The sequence below is a fragment of the Pelodiscus sinensis genome, chromosome 15, assembly GCF_049634645.1.
Source record: "Pelodiscus sinensis isolate JC-2024 chromosome 15, ASM4963464v1, whole genome shotgun sequence".
NCBI classification, from domain to species: Eukaryota; Metazoa; Chordata; order Testudines; family Trionychidae; genus Pelodiscus; species Pelodiscus sinensis.
The window spans coordinates 3146506-3164948 of record NC_134725.1 but is presented as its reverse complement, the minus strand read 5'-3'; the positions used below and the strand labels follow the sequence as shown (position 1 = coordinate 3164948).

At 42.6% G+C, this 18443-nt stretch overlaps 1 protein-coding gene across 5 annotated transcripts in view; it reads right to left on the bottom strand.

Moving 5' to 3' along the window:
• Nucleotides 1-17272, bottom strand: part of LOC102460627 (histone-lysine N-methyltransferase SETD1B-like) — a 123070-nt gene extending 105798 nt beyond the window's left edge. For all 5 annotated transcript variants that reach the window (XR_012895911.1, XM_075897845.1, XM_075897846.1 and 2 more), the window contains exons 1-6: nt 16732-17272; nt 16387-16541; nt 15885-15983; nt 15241-15511; nt 8513-8625; nt 3136-4296 (exon numbers count right to left, since the gene is read on the bottom strand). Coding sequence is in view for 4 of the 5 variants with exons in the window: in XM_075897845.1 (XP_075753960.1) it covers nt 3136-4296; nt 8513-8625; nt 15241-15511; nt 15885-15983; nt 16387-16541; nt 16732-16804 (1872 nt within the window). In the remaining variant the exon portion in view is untranslated. The remainder of the gene's footprint in view (nt 1-3135; nt 4297-8512; nt 8626-15240; nt 15512-15884; nt 15984-16386; nt 16542-16731) is intronic.
• Between the last annotated feature and the right edge of the window lie 1171 nt (nt 17273-18443).

Here is an 18443-nt window from a genome sequence, read left to right as displayed (position 1 = left end):
ATGTATTCATTTTTCATTCTTTCTTTATATGCGTTTATATTTTTGGGCTGCAAAAAACAATACTGAAAAAAAAAAACGGGTTCCAACTAAAGTAAAAAGTTTGGGAAACCCTGGTCTAGCCAGCTTTCTATCCATCTTACAGTCCATGTATCCAATCCATATTCCTTAACTTGCTGGCAAGTATATTGTGGGTGACCGTATCAAAAGCTTTGCTAACGCTGGCACGGGGGGCTTTGGAAGGACCAGAAACAACTTATTTGAATATATTCATCATTAGCTTATTGAATATGCAACTATGCAAATGAAATGTTACCGTTCCTCCAAAAGCTCGTGAATGGATTTACTGGTCCCCGGGTCAAAAAGTTTGGGAACCCCTGTGTTAAGGCAATGGTTTTGAAGCTCTCTTGCAGGCCCCCACCTTCTGCACTCGAGTGCCAGAGTGGGGAACAGCCCTGGCACAGAATATGGCAATATTTTCTGCCAGTTTAATTACAGAAATGTTTTATACATTTGTAAAAATTCAGTTTATTTATTAGACAGCCACAATCTTGAACACTAGATATCTCCACGAATGTGATTTTTTTTTCCTTGCACTCAAATTTTTTTTTAATTTAATCTGCTTGAGATTCCATTTTAAACAGTACTGAATACAAAGGTCAGGCACTTACGAAGATACATATTAACTGTCACTGACATGTTATATCCAGGGACCAAATGTATACTACAGTATGTTACTCACATTTGTTTCAACTGCAATACCAAATAAACACCCACTGCAATGCATTCTCTGTCTTCTGGCAACCTAAGAACCACAATATTGGGTCAGCCCAAAGGTCCATCCAGTCCAGTATCCTGTCTGCCGACAGTGGCCAATACCAGGTGCCCCAGAGGGAGGGATCACAACAGGTAATCCTCACGTGATCCCTCCCCCGTCACCCATTTCCAGCTTCTGACAAACAGAGGCTAGGGACACCATTCCTATGCATATTGGCTAATAGCCACTGATGGACCTATCCTCTGTGAATGTATTTAGTTCTTTTTTGAACCCTGTTAGAGTCCTGGTCTTCACAGAATCCTCTGGCAAGGAGTTCCACAGGCTGACTGTGCATTGTGTGAAGAAATACTTCCTTTTGTTTGTTTTAAACCTCCTACCTATTCATTTCACTTGGTGCCCCCCTAGTTCTTGTGTTATGGGAACAAGTAAATGACTTTTCCTTATTAACTTTCTCCACATCACTCATGATTTTATAGACCTCTATCTTATCCCCCCCCCCCCCCCCCCCCCCGTGTCCTCTCTTCTAAGTTGAAAAGTCCCAGTCTATTTAACTAGGGTTACTAGATGGTTAAAAAAAAAAAAATACTGGACACACTTGATCTCAGATCATGGGGGGGTGGGGGGGGAAAGGAGAGAGACACCGGCCCAGGAGGGTAGAGGGGCTGGCCAGGAACCAGCCGGTGGGAAGCAGGGCTGGCCAGGAGGGGTCGGGGGGAGCAGGGCTGGCTGGAGGAGATCAGGGCGGGGGAGAACCAGCCAGCGGGAAGCAGGGCTGGCCACGAGGGGGTTGGGGGGAGTGGGGCTGGCTGGGGGGAACCAGCTACCGGGGCTGGCAGGGGGGTGGAGTGGAGAACCAGCCACCGGGGAGCGGGGCTGGCCCGGGCACATGCAGATCCCGGGGTGCTGCCCGTTCCGCTCACGGTCCCAGCGGGGTGCATGGGCAAGTCTGGCCCCGGGGATTCCACCCCATCCCACCCCACCTCGGGCCCTGCCCCCCTCCTCTCTATTGCGTAGTTGCATACTGCCTGGCTGGTAAACACGCTCACGCAGTGTGAGCGTGTCTACCAGCCAGGCAGTGCGCAACTACGTACTGATACTCATGATGATAAAACAATCAGAAAATACCGGACATTTATATGTCCGGTATTTTCTAAATTTGTTTCCCGGACAGAAAGCTGAAATACCAGACTGTCTGGTTCAAAACTGGACACCTGGAAACCCTATATTTAATCCCCCCATATATGGCAGCCATTCCAAACCCCTAATCATTTTTGTTGCCCAACATTCCATGTAGTTAAGCCCCGATGTCCTTCATCCCCAAATGCTCCACTAGAGGCAGCAGGCTATGCTCTATTGTTGGAAAACTCAGTGAAACACATCCCAAGAAGATCAATTACCTCTCTTCTACATTGCTTAAGGAAAGAGTATGTTAAACCCCAATAACTGTTTCCTGTTCACACCTGATGGAATAAACCATCTGACTACTACCAAAATATATGTATTTTTAAAAAGGAACATGGAGTATTGGACTGACACCCGTGGTGACTCAAGAGTCTGTTGATCCACAGACAGAAACTGCATGAGCAGTAGTAATGCAAATTTCTCTGCAGACTCCAGCTTAGGACTGAAGCTTATTGGTGAAAGAGCACCTCAAAAAGGGGGAATTCAGTTTCTATGGTCTATTCAGTTGTAGAGATCCCTACCTGAAACTCCCAACTGCAGGGTTGTTCTTGACATAGGGATACTTGTTAACCATGAACTGGACTAAGACCATCAGCTAGGGATGTAAAATCCTGTTTAATTAGTTAGCTGGTTAAATATTAACTGTGGCCATTCTAGTCCCACTAGGCTGGAGCACCCGCCTGCCCACCCACCTGCTGAGGTTGGGCTGGAGCGGCACCCCCACCACAGGCAGGGGCTGCTCCAGCCTGGCCGGAGCAGTCACTGCCTGCGGGGTGGTACCCGGGCTCCCTGTGGGGAGAGGCTGTTCCAGATGCCAGAGCAGCCCCTGTCTGTGGTGGGCCCCCTGTGGGGCTGGAGCAGCACCCTGCCCATGGCAGGTAGGAAGCTGCTCCAGCGCCCACTGATTAACAATTAACCAGAACTGGTAAGCATCACCCATTAAGGGTGATGCTTGACGGTTAACCTTTCACATCCCTACCATCAGCTCATATCACATCTACCCCATTACCAACTCCCTCAGTCAAATCTAATTAAAACCACCTATGCTTTAAAAAAAACCACCACACACACACCCCACAGATTCTAAAGACCACTTTTTGAATCGAGTACATGCTCTACCTTGTTCTAGTCACATACATGTTCACATAGCTTTTCTGAATTCTCTATCTAGCTCTTACCTCATCCATTTTTTCCATTGGCGTATTGTCACCAGGCAGCATCTCTTTAGTCTCGGAAGTCTCTGCTTTGGATGTGCTACTCAGCTGATCAATAGGAATCATACCAGCCTCTGATGTTCCTCTTGAATTCTGGCTCAGAGGAACTGTCCCAGTGATTGGCTCGTCATCATCAGAATCTGGTAACGGTGTTGGACTAATGTCCTCTAAGCCAGTGCTAGAGGGACGTGAGGATGGGGTTTGACCTCGGTAACTGTGCTGAGAATTCGAGCCATACAATGGGATAGGAGAAAGCTGGGAGGAGGAGGAAGAGATAGGGCTACCTTCCATTTGGATCTCATTGTCCAAATCATGCTCATTAAGGAAAGGTAACTTTCTCTGCTCTTTCAAGAGCATCTCAATCCTTGAGTCTAAACTGTTATGCTGCATTTCAGACTCCATGGTTGGGGTGCCAGGTGTTTCACTCCTTTCTGGAGTCTCTGAGAAGGATGCAGTACTTTGTTCAGTAACACAGTTTGGCTGTGGCAAGGATGGGAGTTCCTCTTGTTTTTCTTTCACAGGAACAAAGTCAATATTAGTGGCAGCATTACCTTCTATTAAGATCTCGGCTGGAGGTGGTGCAGGTCTCCGGTACTCGGCATCTCTGGAAGTTTGGGGATATTGCTGCTCATCAGGAAGAGGAAACACAGCTGGTGCTTGGTATGGAGAGAAGGCAGATTTATAAGTTGAAGAACCAGAGTGGCTCAAGGGAGGAGTGTGAGAATATTGTACAGGCTCTTGCTGATGAGACTTGTATGTGCTAAACTGATGTTCTGACCCTCTGTGAACACTTGCCGAATTATGGACATAGTGATGTCCTAGTCGCCTGTTGTAGGCATCTGTAAATTTTGTTTCATGTCTCCTGGGTTTATACCCAGAGTCCTGTCCATAATGGTAAGCTGGTGTTGTTTGACGACTGGAATAAGTTGAATCTTGGGAAAATGGAGTCCCCAGTTGTGGGGTTCCTTGGGACTGTGGGGTATACTGGCTATATGAATTCGGGGTATCTTGCCGACAACTAGAATAAGCTGTATCATGGGAAAACGGGGTGCTACTGTTTGGAGTAATGGATGATCCCGCCAAAAAAATGTTACTGTCTTTCAGCCGTTTTACAGAATCAGTCAACTATAAAAAAAATAAAACAAAAGTAAATAGTAGGTACGTAGACAGACAGACTCTCTCTTTCAAACACGGCTTTTCTGAGAAGTTGAGCACCAAAATTTGCCATTAAGTTCTATGGCAGTAGCAGGTACTTAACAACTCTGAAAACGAAGTCACCACAAATAATTATCCATTAAAATATGTAGGCAGTTATTTTGGGTTTAAAATAGTCTGTAGGAGAGAAAGTGAAGGAAATGGGCAAATAGTATTTATTCTTTAGAAGCAATATCAAAGATCAAGAGAATCAGGTGAATGAGAGACATCAAGAATGCTGAAAATAAAAAATTCTGTCAACTGGTTTTGAATGCAACGATGAAGAGTATGAAAGAATACCATTGAAACCAAAAGATTCAGATTGTTTTACACAGTATGAAGGGACCCAAGTAGCTAGTTTACACATACCCAGACTGGCTCCACACCTGCAATCAGTTTCACATAGAACCCATTTGCAAGCACAGAACCTGTAGAAGTCAATGGGGCTTTCTGTTGGTCTGTCAGCTCAAACTCCCTATCTCCCCGCTTGTCACATGTTAAGTCCTAGCAGATGAGTAAATCTATCTCCTTTATGTAAAGAGGATGGATCTCAACTGCAAACAAACAAAAATTAAACGTAGATCGTACATCTTTGTGAAGTTAAGTGGAATGTTTCCAGCTGTGGAATCTAAAAACATGAACCTAGCAGAACAGCCAAATAATCCAGCTCAATGCAATTTACTTCAAAGGCACATTCAGGGGGTTATCCAAACAATACGATTAAAGTTTGAAGCCAATTACAAAAAAAAAAAAGGAAAATCCCTCAAACAATGATAAGTCGTATCAGTATCATGCCAAAAATCAATGTCCAGTAATGTAGATAGGCAGCAGAGAGTGACCCAATCCAAATTCCCTGCACATCAGCAGGAGATGCACTGAGCTTTAGAACAGCAACAACCAACCAAAAAACAGAGAAGAGTTTACGGAGGCCGCAGCAAAGTAACAACATTTGAATAAGATCTTTTAAAACTATCTACTACTTTTTACATTAAAATTCACATGCCAGTAGTGCCACCGAATCATCAGCACTACCAGGTTTCACACAGCACCCAACTGTCTGATACAGTGATGCAAACACGCTTACAGATTACATTCTTTTTTGGATGGTATGGCTGTTGCAGACCATAAAAGATTCAGCAGCTAAACTTTCTCTTCCTCATCCCACCACCTCCTCCAAAGGTCACAAAAGCATCTTAGGTCATACTTGTTCCTCCGCAAATTAAATTTGTGTATCAACTCCCTGGGTGCTTGACTGCCTGCAGGTGAGGGCCAAGGGAACACTCCCAGCCATGGGCATTGTAAAAGCCAGATCCAAAGCCCACTGAAGTCAATGGCACTTTTTTCAATAGGCACTTCAATAGGCTTTGGAGCAGGCCGAGCGAGGGAGGGTAGCTCTCAGAAGGGAGCAGGCAGATCAGAGGATCTTTACTGTTGAAACAGGGGGAGAGAAGGCAAATCAAGAAATTTCAAGTTACTCTACTGAAATTACTACAGAGCATTAGCAATGTCTTGGCAGAATCTAGTGGACGGACACTAAGGGTGTGTCTACGCAGCAAAGTTATTTTGGAATAAAAGCTGTTATTCCGAAATAACAATGCAAGCATCTACACGGCCATACCATTATTTCAAAATAATTTTGCAATAACAGATGGCTTATTCCAACTTCTGTAAATCTCATTCTATGAAGAATAACGCCTATTCTGAAATAGCTATTTGGAAATAAGGCGTGTGTAGACGCTCCACTTCAGCCATTTCAAAATAGCCCCTCAGCAGAGCCATTCTAAGTTATTCCTCCTGGGGCTCTACATCGAGATAGCACATCTACATTAGGGAAGCCTGCCTCGGACTCATTTTGAGTCTTCCCTGCAGCGTAGACGTGTTATTTAAAAATACACTATTTCAGAATAACTACAGGCAGTCCCCGGGTTACGTACAAGATAGGGACTGTAGGTTTGTTCTTAAGTTGAATCTGTATGTAAGTCGGAACTGGTACATATTGTAGGGGAAACTCTAGCCAAACATTTCTCCAGAGCTCAGTTCTATTCTCCCACACCTCACTTCCCTCAGTCCTTTATTCTCAAGCTGAGGTGTCTGCTGAGAAAAGCCGCTCCGCGTCTCCCTGGTCTGCTGTGGGGGGGGCGCTAGCTTCGTGTCTCCTTGGTCTGCTGGGGGAAAGCAGCTAGTGCGGGGTTGCCTCACCCTGTTTGTAAGTAGGGATCCGATGTAAGTCGGATCCATGTAACCCAGGGACTGCCTGTACTCTGGAATAGCTTACTCCAAAATAAGCATGCAGTGTAGACACAGTCTAATTGAAGGAATCACCAGAATTATTGTTCTGTGGGTAACCCAAAAAAAATTCAATTCAGGGTAAATTTTGCATAATAAATTGCAAGACTTTTAATCTACAATCATGGTGGTGACTAGTGTAAACAGAAAATGATGAAGCAGTTAGAGGTCTCATTAATAACTGTGATAAACAACTCTTAATAGACACATTCATTTTGGATGATCTGTGATGAGGCGATAAGTACAGGAGGCCCCCAACTTGCGATGTGATCCATTCCTGGGGAAGCGCTGCAAGTCAAACCCTCATTTACGATAGGCGCCGTGTGCCGTCATAAATATGGGCCAAGGACGTAAGTCGGGGGTTTCCAGCCCCTTCCGCACTTACAAAATGGTTGTAAGCACGGGAGCTCGGAACTCGGGCAGTCGCAAGTCAGGGGCCTCCTGTACCTCCCTGTGAAATGGTGAGCACTGTTCACTCCTGAAGTCACTGGGAGCGGAAGGTCCCTGACAGGGGATGCTCAGTACCTGGCAGGACTGGACTACCTAGGCACCTGGGCTACCTACTCTTCCACATTTAAGGGTGACCTGCTGAGGAAGAAACGAGGCCTCTTTACGATGGAGAAAGATGACCTGAAAGGTTTTGTTTGGAGGGGGATGGGTTTTTTCCAGTTTGATTTTCACATTCAGTATTCAAGTCTTTCTGTCTGGAGAACTAGTGAGATGAGGATATTGTAAGGATCAAAATGAGAAAAAGGTGAGCAACTGAGAGGGAAAAGATGTACAGCTACAATGTTCAAAAAACTCTTTAAGGCAAAACTTCCAAACCTGGATGCCTGAAGTCAGGTTCCTAAATCCATAATCCAAATCCTACATAAACTCAGACAGAAATCCACAGGCGCTCAGGACCACTGAAAAGTTAGGCCACTTTATTTAGGAGTGTATGGCATCAAACCAGAAAGTGATTCCACACAGGAGTCTCTCTACATTTAAATGGAGCTCTGTGAAGAAGCAGGTGACTGCCTCTTCAGTCAATTCAAGATCAATGTTTACAGAGGACTACTTAAAAGCATAACTTCAGGCACCCACATTTGGAACTCCTGGCCCCTGGTTTTGTTAACTGATTCCAATGACCTTTTTGCCAAATTTATGTAATTGAGAAAGACACAACATATCCACATGACATTTTAAAAAGTGTGGGGGGGGGGGGGGGGGGAAATCTCAGACCCCTGAGACAGCCTCCTGAAAAACTAGGGAAGAACCAGGATGGGCATTCCAGACATTTTTAAGAAACGGGGGGGGGGGGGGGGGGGGGGGAGGAGAAAAGGCATAAAAGATACCCCAACCTTTAAAATTCAAAACATATATCTTTCCTGTCTCCTAACAAAACCCTAGAATAACCTTTAAAGTGAAGGACAATAGGCTAAGTTTATCCTTGCAAGTCACTCCACTGACTTCAATAGAGGGGCCCCCATGGATGGATTTGGCCCAGTATCCTTAATTACAGAAATTCCTAAAGTTACTAGGATGCATTTGATTGGTTCTGTAAAAATCTTTACATTTTTAACAGGACAGATCACTCACCACAACATTCAGACATTTCAGCACAGCATGAATTTGTACACAACACTTATAAAGAATGAAATTTGCCATGTTGAGATTGAATTTAATAACTGGATCTATGTATTTAAATACAGATAATTGATACTTACTTTAAAATTAAAATGTATTGACAAAACTATTCAAGGAAGGAACAAAACAATCCCACACGTCACTTGTTATAGGAGAATCTATTTGAATAAACCACTGTCTGCTTGTAAGTTTTTAGATATGTACTACTGAAATACACCTAAGCAAATCATACCTGCTGAGTTTTATTCACAGTTGGCAAGACATCCTGCTCATTGCCTACAGGAAGGGTCTGCGGAGTGTAAAGACCATTAACCAGCAATTCATAGAAGCGCATACGTGTTTCACCTGCACAAACCACAATGAAAGTTTATTTAAAACAAAAACAAAACAAAAAAACCACATACACCATACATCATAAGTCTCTTTATTAAGCTTTCCCCAGACCCAGCTAGCACTCTTAATAGCACTCATTTCAGCCAACATCTTTCCAACAAAGGAGGCCAGGGCAGCAGTTAAGGTAAGCACCGCTGTTTCTGAAAAATCTGCTGGATAAGTGATAGAAGGTGCTCCCCCTTCTCTCAACTGGTGGGAGCAACCACATCTTCAACCATGGCATCTGAAAAAATGCATTAACAATAGGCCACACCTCTTTGAAATTAAATGGGAAAGAGTACTAGAAAACATTTAAAAAATAGCCATGGCAGAATCCAATATTAATAGCTACACTTGAAACTTGATGTATATAATTAAGGATACAGTAGCCTCTGTTAATATGCTCCCTTGAGAGAGAGAGGTTTCTAAGTAATTCCCCCCCTGCCATTCTTTTTGGCTGTTGTTTCTGCATAATGCTTTCTGGAGAGCTGTAATCCCTCCTCATAAGTGTCAAATGGTTTACATGTATCAGAACTATAACTTTTATAAAAAGCTTCCTCTCACTAACTGCAACAACCAATTCTGCCAATACCTGTAGCCCAGGGGTTCTCAAACTTTGTGATACCATGACCCCCCCTCTAAGTTACTTGTGACCCACAGTTTGAGAAACACAGCTGTAGCCAGTTTAGAAGCCTTTTCCACATATATGCTAGAGGAAAAATGTGAGGTGTTATTAATACAAATGAGATGCAATCGAACACAAGAGTCAAAAAATTATTACTTTTTCTCCAAGGTAGTGGCTAACCTGTTTTTCAGCGTGATGGAGCACTTTCCTAGCATGAGCATTCTAAAGCAGGGATGGACAAAAGCCTCTCAGTGGGCCTTGATCCAGCTCATGTGGCTGTTCCAGGCTCTGCCCCCCTAGTGTGTTGCCCGGGAGCCAGAGCCCCATGAGCCCTTTTAACTGCTTCTATTTAACAGGCTCACGCGTCTCCAGCTCCCAGGCAATGCTAGCAGTGGGAGTGGTGAGCCCTTTTAACTGTTTCTATTTAAAGGACTCTCATGAGCCCTTTCAATAGAAGCAGTTGAAAGGGCTCTAGTGCAAGGTTCCCTGTAAGCTGTGCACCCACATGGCTGCCCAGCCCTTTTCTGAGCCCATGCAGCTGTTCAGAGCTCCCTGCGCAGGAACAGAGCTCAGGCTGGGGAAGAAGGGGCCAGACATTCGCTTACTTGTGGTGGAGGAGCAGAAGCAGCAGTAGCTGCCTGCTGTACTGGCTCCAGCCTCTACTGTGCTCCTCCCGGTTCCCTTCCCCACCCCTCTGGAGGGTCTGTACTGGGGGGGGGGGGGGGGGGATCATGTGACCCACATCCATGCTGAAGCTGCTGCTGAAGGGAGGAGGAAACTTTGCTTCATTGCCTGCAACCAGCCACGTGGGAAAAGCTGGGTAAGTTACAGGCCTGCTAGATCAGCTCAACTATTCTGCCTTTCCCAAATCCTCCCCTGCCCTGTGAACTGCTAACAATGTAGCAGCCTCCCCACTTCCTGCTTCTCCCCTAGTCCTCCCTTGGGGAATTGGCTGGGCTGGGATCCCATGTGATACACACACAGCAGGGAAGTGTATGCCACATTTGCATGATGACATTTCAAGCAAAGTTTAAGGAGGTGTTAATAGCTTAAGAAAGAAAAAGATCCTTTTAACAATTTTTTTTACTGTTGCAGATATCCAAAACTCTGATCTTAATTATTTGTTTTTAAATCCTGTGTTACTAATTAATACATGGTAAATTGTAGTGCATTAAGGCCAGATCTTTGCTATGTGGTAGAGTTCTGGCTCTTATGAGTCAGAAGTAGCAAGTGACGCTGTTTTGTACGATTGTGTGGCACCTTATAGACTAACTGAAGTGTTGGAGCATAAGCTTTCGTGGGCAAAGACCCACTTCATCAGATGCATGTAGTGGAAATTTCCAGAGGCAGGTATAAATATGCAAGCCAGGATCAGGCTGGAGATGACGAGGTGGATCCAATCAAGGAGGATGAGGCCCACTTCTAGCAGCTGATCTGGAGGTGTGAATTCCAGGAGAGCAGAAGCTGCTTTTGTAGTTAGCAAGCCATTCACAGTCTTTGTTTAATCCAGAGTTGATTGTGTCAAACTTGAAGATGAACTGTAGCTCAGCAGTTTCTCTTTGAAGTCTGGTCCTGAAGTTTTTTTGCTGCAGGATGGCTACTTTTAGATCTGCAATTGTGTGTCCAGGAAGATTGAAGTGTTCCCCTACAGGTTTTTGTATGTTGCCATTCCTAATATCAGATTTGTATCCATTGATTCTTTTACGTAGGGACTGTCCAGTTTGGCCGTGCTCCTACACTTCAGTTAGTCTATAAGGTGCCACAGGATTCCTCGCCGCTTTTGCAGATTCAGACTAACACGGCTACCCTTCTGATACTTGTTTTGTAGGATGAAACCTTATTTGCAAGCGCTTTGAAACATGCATCTGTCTGTTAAGCTACATCTACACTACTGGGTTTTTGCACAAAAACCCTTGGAGCGTCCACACCTCAAGCATGTTTTTGCGCAAGAAAATCTGCAGCCAATCAACAGAACAGAGGGCTTTTTGCGGTGTAGGTATACCTCCTTCTACAAGGCGTAACTCCTTTTTGTGCCAGAGTTCTTGAGCAAAAAGGCATGTGTGGACACTCAACAGGGGTTTCTTGTGCAAAAAGCACAGGTGCTCTGATGGCCATTCTGTGAATGGCCATCAGAGCTTTCTTACGCAAGAGCGTTCTTGCAGTGTGGACACTCTTTTGCACAAAAGCACATCGCTTTTGCGATGTGCTTTTGAGGTGTGGATGTGCTTTTCCGCAAGATCCCCCCGCAAAAAGCTTCTTGCGCAAAAACCCTGTAGTGCAGACAAAGCCTTAGAAATGATGATAATACATGTACTCCAAGGTCTCAGAAGGCTAGCCCTGTTAGTCTGTAACTAAAAGAACTTAAAAACCAACAATGGTCCTGGAGCACCTTAGGGTACGTCTAGACTACAGGCTTTTGTCGACAGAAGTTTTGTCGACAGTATCTGTCGACAAAGCATCTAGACTACATCCAGGTCTGTTGACAAAGCAAGCCGCTTTGTCGACATGACAGCGTAGACGCAAAGGACAGTGTAGATGCAATAACGCCTTCTGTCCACAGAACTCTGTCGCCAAAAGGCGTTATTCCTCATAGAATGAGGTTTACCGCCGTCGACAAAACTGCCGAGTTCTGTTGATGTTTTGCCGACAGAATTCAGCGGCAGTGTGGACGCAGGTATAGTTTTGTCGACAAAAGCCTGTAGTCTAGATGTACCCTTACAGACTAACAAAAATATATAAATAGTTATCATGAGCTTTCCTGGGCACAGTCTATTTCTTCAGCCATGAGTAGTGTTAATTTTATTTTCATATTAAATAATCATAAGCATTGCTCCTTGTTTTAATATATTTTCTTCCACATCTATGGACTACTTAAAATATATCTTTATATCTAGGGTTTTTGTTTGTACTGCTGGGTGCACATCCAAACACTGCCTCACTATTGGTGTTGCACATAAGAAATTTCAACCCACCCAAAAGGAAATTCAACCTGCCAAAGAATGGAAAATCTTAGAAGGAACACTCTAGCATCCCTGGCAGCGACGCTGGAAGCAGCAAGCCCTTTTAAATAGCAATAGCAGAAATTTGGCTTGCCGCTCCTGTCCCCCACTACAGGGGAGGCGCGAGCCCTTTCAACTCCTGCTATTTAAAGGCCCCGCCCCTTCTGGAGCAGTCCGCAACAACTTCAAAAATTTTTCAAGTGGCCCCCATTCAAAAATTATTGCCCACCCCTGTTCTAAAGAATGCAAACCTTCATGCAACACTGCTATCTATGTTTAACATTCTCATTTTCAGGCTGCTGAATTCAAATGAAGACATAGTTTATTAATGTTAGACAAGTTTGTTTTACTTTGAACCTGAGCTTACTCATTTTGCAGTCAGTACGTTTGTCATGGATTTCAAAAGAAGCTGGATCAGACCTGTTGAGATATTCTGAATTTTGCTTACATGAAGGGTGGGGTTCTTTTTTTTTTTTTTTAACACTGAAAATTCAATTTAAGTCAATACAACACAAGCTGTTTCTTACTTTTTCTTTTCCAATTACAATTAAAAAATAAGTAATGTATAACCGAGAAAGAAAATATAGTAAAAAAGCACAAACCCAATGCCTGAACCTGCAGTCAGTCAGTCACTCTCTCTCTCTCTGTATGTACTCATGAGAGTGTGTACTCCAACTCAACAGGACTACACGAGTAAGCTCTGCAGGATCAAACACTCAATTCTCATACATAGCTGTGCATAACTAGTATCTTCTAATGTACTTGTCTAAAGAATCTGCTACAGATTAAAAGCTTGATACAGCATTATTCAGGTAAAACATCCATTAGATTCAATTTTACAGGAATAAATACCGCTTACCAGGCTTCAATAACATTTGTTTTTAGAACACTGTTTCACATACATAACTATTGGACCAGATCCTCATCTTGTGTCAATGATCATTGCCTAATCAAGTCAATGGAGCTATGATAATTTGACAACTGGCGATTGGGCCCACAGTGTTTGAAATACTGAATTCACATGAAATGATAGCACTTGTCATGAATATTGTGATGTAGAAGCAAATTTAAAATTTTGTTTTTAAATAGCACAAATGAATATAAATATCTTAGCTTTCCCATTCCCTTTTTTATTCAGTAAAACATTAAACAAACCACTTCTTGCGCTCCTTTTTATACTCATTTTGCTAAAATATGGAATCCAATATTGATTTTTGATAAAGATGTATTTTACTACAGTCTTGAAAAAATGAATATTGGGAATAAATGGATAAGTAAAATGAAAATTATAGACTATGTATCCAAAGATGTCAGAGGTTGCAACGGCTATTTTTAGCATTATAGTTTAACCAGACCACAAAGCAGTTTTGGTACTATTGCATCTTCTTTTAAAACAACAGAACAAAGTAGCCACAAGTTTATAAAAGGTTAAAATTAGAGGCACACATATAGCTTATGAGTTGTATGTAAAAACAAGAGTGCAATTTAAAATTAAGAGGTCTTAGTGTTTTCACTAAAGTAATTAAAACATTCAAAACCACCACCTTCTTGACACGCAGTTAACATTCCTAGCTCTTGAACTACCACCTGTTCTAGGGTTACAAAAGTGAAATATAAAATCCACAGAGTAAAAACCTGTCCAATCAACTTGCCCAAGAAGCCTCTTAATACCTACTCTCACCCTGTAAACACACTTTAATTCCCATTCTTAAAACCGAAAGTGGCTGTTGCTCCAATTTGAATGTACATGTTAATTTTCATCAAATGTAATAGGGTGATATCAATTTAAGTTAAAATAGTGCTAAAAATTATAAATAAACCTTGACTGTGGGATTTAATATGGCAAATTATTTCAACTTTTAAATATTCTTTTAATATTCAGGCAGGAATGTCAGAAATTGTGTGTTACATACCAAATGTTATGTCAACTCTGCACTTGAAGGTTGTTGAAACATTTTTTATACTTTGTATGGTTAACAGACAAACATTGAACTGTTTTTCTTTGAGAGAAAGGTATTCATAGGCTCTTCCTCTTTCGTAAAAAAAAGCAGTGCAACACATGCCTCAAACTAGAATGATGTTTACAATACAAATAATAAATACTAATAAAAGTTACAAATAAATGCCTGTAACATGTTGCACACTTTGCTAGTTTAGCTTTTATCCAGATGTTCAGAAAAGTCATTTACTAACATAGTTGGGGAAAAATTACACACACAAAACAAGAATAAGCAGAATTTTAATATTTTCAGTACAGTATTTGAATAATTACTGTACTGTTGATTCCTATAGCAGTACCATTGTGGTTCAGTTACACGGAGGATCACGAGTGTTACTGTCCCTTTAAGAGAGAGAGCGAGAGAGAGGACAGAAACACACACACTCCTCACTCACAGTGGCAAGTGCTATACACTTTTTACTGCTAGACTTGGGTTTGTTACTAAGCATCAGTGAAACACAGAGAGCTCTGAAAACAGGATCCTGCTGCAGTTAGTGTGTGGTTTGTTGTTGTTTTTTTAAAAAGATATAGTGGTTTCTAAGACAAAAAACTTTACAACCATATTTCAAAATGCATTTCTAAACCTCTGAACACTCCCACCAGTTTAGACCAAGGCATTTGTAAAGAGATTCTGAAAAGGGAGGAGGGTGATGGCAAGAGCAGATTTTGCCAAACAGGTGTCAGCGTGAGTGAATGAAATGGACAGGAGGGCAGCATTTTGTAAATTACAGGACTGTCTCCTAGCAACAGAAAATACATTCAGCCCCACATGACTTCCAATGGCCCAGAAAAAAAAGGAGAGAAACAGAGGGGTAAGGAGTAACAGTCACTACATTCATTTATTAGTATTTCTAATCACCCAGCTCCTCCAGTCTGGAAAAGCATATCACTTTTGGAGGGGAGAGGGGATGCAGGGTCTGGGGGTTGCAACTAAAAAGAGTATTAAGCTAAAATCTGCTTCCCACCTTTTGTATCCAGTTCCACATGGATGATGTTGCCCATGACAGATATGTTATGCAGGTGCTGGACGGCTTCCCTGGCACCCTTCACTGTGGCAAAGATCACTTTGGCAATGCCCAGGTGCTTCTTGTTCTTGGGGTTGTAGAGAATCTCTACCTCTTCCACTTCACCATATTTCTTGCACATGTCAGTCAGAAAGTTTTCACGGATGTTGTCATTCAACTTGGCAAAGGTTACCTGCTTGGGAGGCACTGGCCCCACGTAAAACTCATCAATCTGGAGATTTATACAAACACAAATAATTAAAAATCAGGAAGGAGAATAGGAGCAGAAAATTAAATTGTTTGGAACAGAGTTAGAGTCTTCTTAGTATTCTGGGGAAAGAAACGGTCTACAAATGTCACACCAGTCTGAGTCAAGAGAAACCTAGCCTGTACATATGGAAATTGTTACCTTTTCCATCTTAAAAGCATATCATAAGGAGCTATTTCAAGCATCAGAGTTATAATTCAAAACAAATGTATTGATTTAGTTATGGAATAGGATTATTGTTAGACAGATTGCCAGATAATAAGAATATCATTTTAATAGCTCATTAAGTTATTTTGAACTCAAACAATTGACAAGAACCCAAACCTAGGGCAGGTACCTTGAATTTGGGAACAGAAAGCTCCAACTCCTTGGTTTTGGTCCATATTCGTCCTATCCTGGGATCTCTGACACAATCCACCGGTGCAATTCCTGAGTTCTGCAAGAGGAAGTGGGAATAGAACACATACAAAACATCAATAATACTGTTAAAAATTTCAGGGGGAGGAACACACAGCAAGGAAGCAAGGGAAGCCTCCAGGGGAAAGAGAAGCACACATACACGTGTCAAATTGCAATACTGCTGGGAAATAAGACACAGATTGGAAACATAGAAAAATAAAGCTCCAGATTTTAGCTCCTTTTTGGAATCCTGACAGTTGTGTCAAGTGGCAGTAACTTTCATGTCTCTCCCACCTCCCCTCCCATTTGTTACAACATGAACGATTATAGTGTTAAGAAATTCTTGCCCCCCTCCCCTAAACAAGGACTGCTCGCGAGGGGGGTGAGTTAGGAATGTGCGGAGGGGCTATGTAATGTATTTTAAAAACAAAAACACTTACAGGCATGCTAAAATTTTGCCCATCATAACGATAGAGTTTATGCTGCCCTTTTTTCAGAGCTGGGTCAATAATCAATTTGTAACTTCTCCAGTGGTGATTTCTTTTCTCGACAGAAGTGCTGGCTTGAGAGCTGTTCTCCATTCCGTTGATCCAACCTGGAAAAAACCCACAAAGTTTTAAAAAATGTAATAAAGATCCCATTTTAACAACCACCCATTAAACACATAAAAACTAGGTACAAATACACAAACGGGAAGACTCCAAAATAGGGGAATTCTTAGAGAGCCCCCTCTTCCATGAGACAAGAGGAAGAAAAGGGGGGGGGGGGAAGAGACCCAATCTCACTTGAACTCTGTTTTTTGCCATGATCTTCTGGGTGCTTGGCTTTTTCCCCTGCCTTGATCTCCTTGAAAGACATTGTGTGAGGTGGTCGATCGTCTCCTTGCAGCGAAAGGCGAGCTCCTTTTCACATTTGGCTGGTTACATTGCTTTTGAAAGGCTCCTGCCTCCTTTTTTTGCGAGCCAACACATATTGTGTGTGTGCTTTCTGCTTGCTTCTCAGGCATCCCACAATACACCACTATGGAGCTCGGCTAATGGCTAACCGCCCTCAACCGAAGGCACATTCACAGCAACTGCAGCGCGACGCGAAGCCCCCAGCCTCGCCGCGCCGTGGCACCTCCCCACCCCAAATAAAGGGCCATGCATTTTCCCCAGCCGACCTAAGTTCGGCTGGGGACTCCCCCCCGGGTTAATTGCATGCAGGAGATTGCTTGGAATCTGCGGGCTGCGTTTACCTTAAGCGCAAACTGTTTCTAAACAAGATGGACCTAGGTGGGACAAGTTTGGGGGGGGCGACTAATGGAGCCGTGGAGGGGCCTCCCGGGAGCAACCCAGGGCACGGGATGAAAGGCTATATTTCTGTCCTTTGCTATCGTGTTTCCCCGCAGTTCGATCGCGTCGCTGTATTACAATGTGTTCATTACCCAGCTGGGGGGAGAAAGTAGCAGCTTTGCTTATTAAAGGGCCTGGGGTTGCAACAGCCAATCAGGTTGGAGCTTCCATTTTGTTTGAGCGGTGAAAGGCAGCTGGGGATCACTCTTCTCGCCTCTTTTCCTGGGCGAGGAGCGTCTCGCCTGGATTTGGGCTTTCATGTTGTTTTAGCTCATCTTGTACTTTTGGTTTGTAATTTGGTCGTGGTTAGGTAATTGGCTGGTTAAAGGCACCAGGAGCCCGCAGCCAATCAGCGCGCAGCTTCCATTTGGCTTGAGTTATTAGACGCTGATCTAAAAACATCCTTCACCAGACAGCTAAGGAGAGGCCAACAGATCAGGCAGCCATTTTTCTGCAATGGAATTAAATGGCCAACTGGGTTTTCCTTTGTTCCAAAAGGGGATACTTTATTTGAATCCACACCATCCATTTCAGGACTTCAGTGTTGTATTAATGTCTGACAACATTTTAAAGGACTCAATGAAGAAGGAAGATAAAAAAGATTTGGATTTTTCATTATGATTTGGAATCCATCTTTGTCTTGTATAACTAGGTCATGGCACACCCTTATATCAGCAGTAACAATTTTGAATTAAACAAGTAAATACATATTTTTGTGGGGTTTTTAAGCTTTATAACTATTATGACTGAACAATAAATTTTTTAAAAAATAGCTCCTGTATTAAACACTTAATTCCTGGCCATTTTTATTAACTCATTTGGTGCTTATAATGTAACGTTTTAAATATAGGCTTAGGAATAGTGACTTCTGGCAAAAATTACTGATAAACTTCTTTTTCTTTTACATTGTAAGTACCTAATCCATTTTGTCCTTACTAAGAGTAGTTTTCATGTTACTGGAGTTGTCCTTATTTCTAAACCTTTATTTGCATGTCTTATGTTTTGTCTGTTTAGCTAAAACAATTTATGCTTTTAAAATATTTTGCTTATAAAGCAAAACAGCGAGAAATGTATTGTAAAATGTTTACATACAGTAAATGTTAACTTAGTGTGTTCACACTAACACGTACAGACTAAAAATGTTTGGGGAAACATTTTTGAGT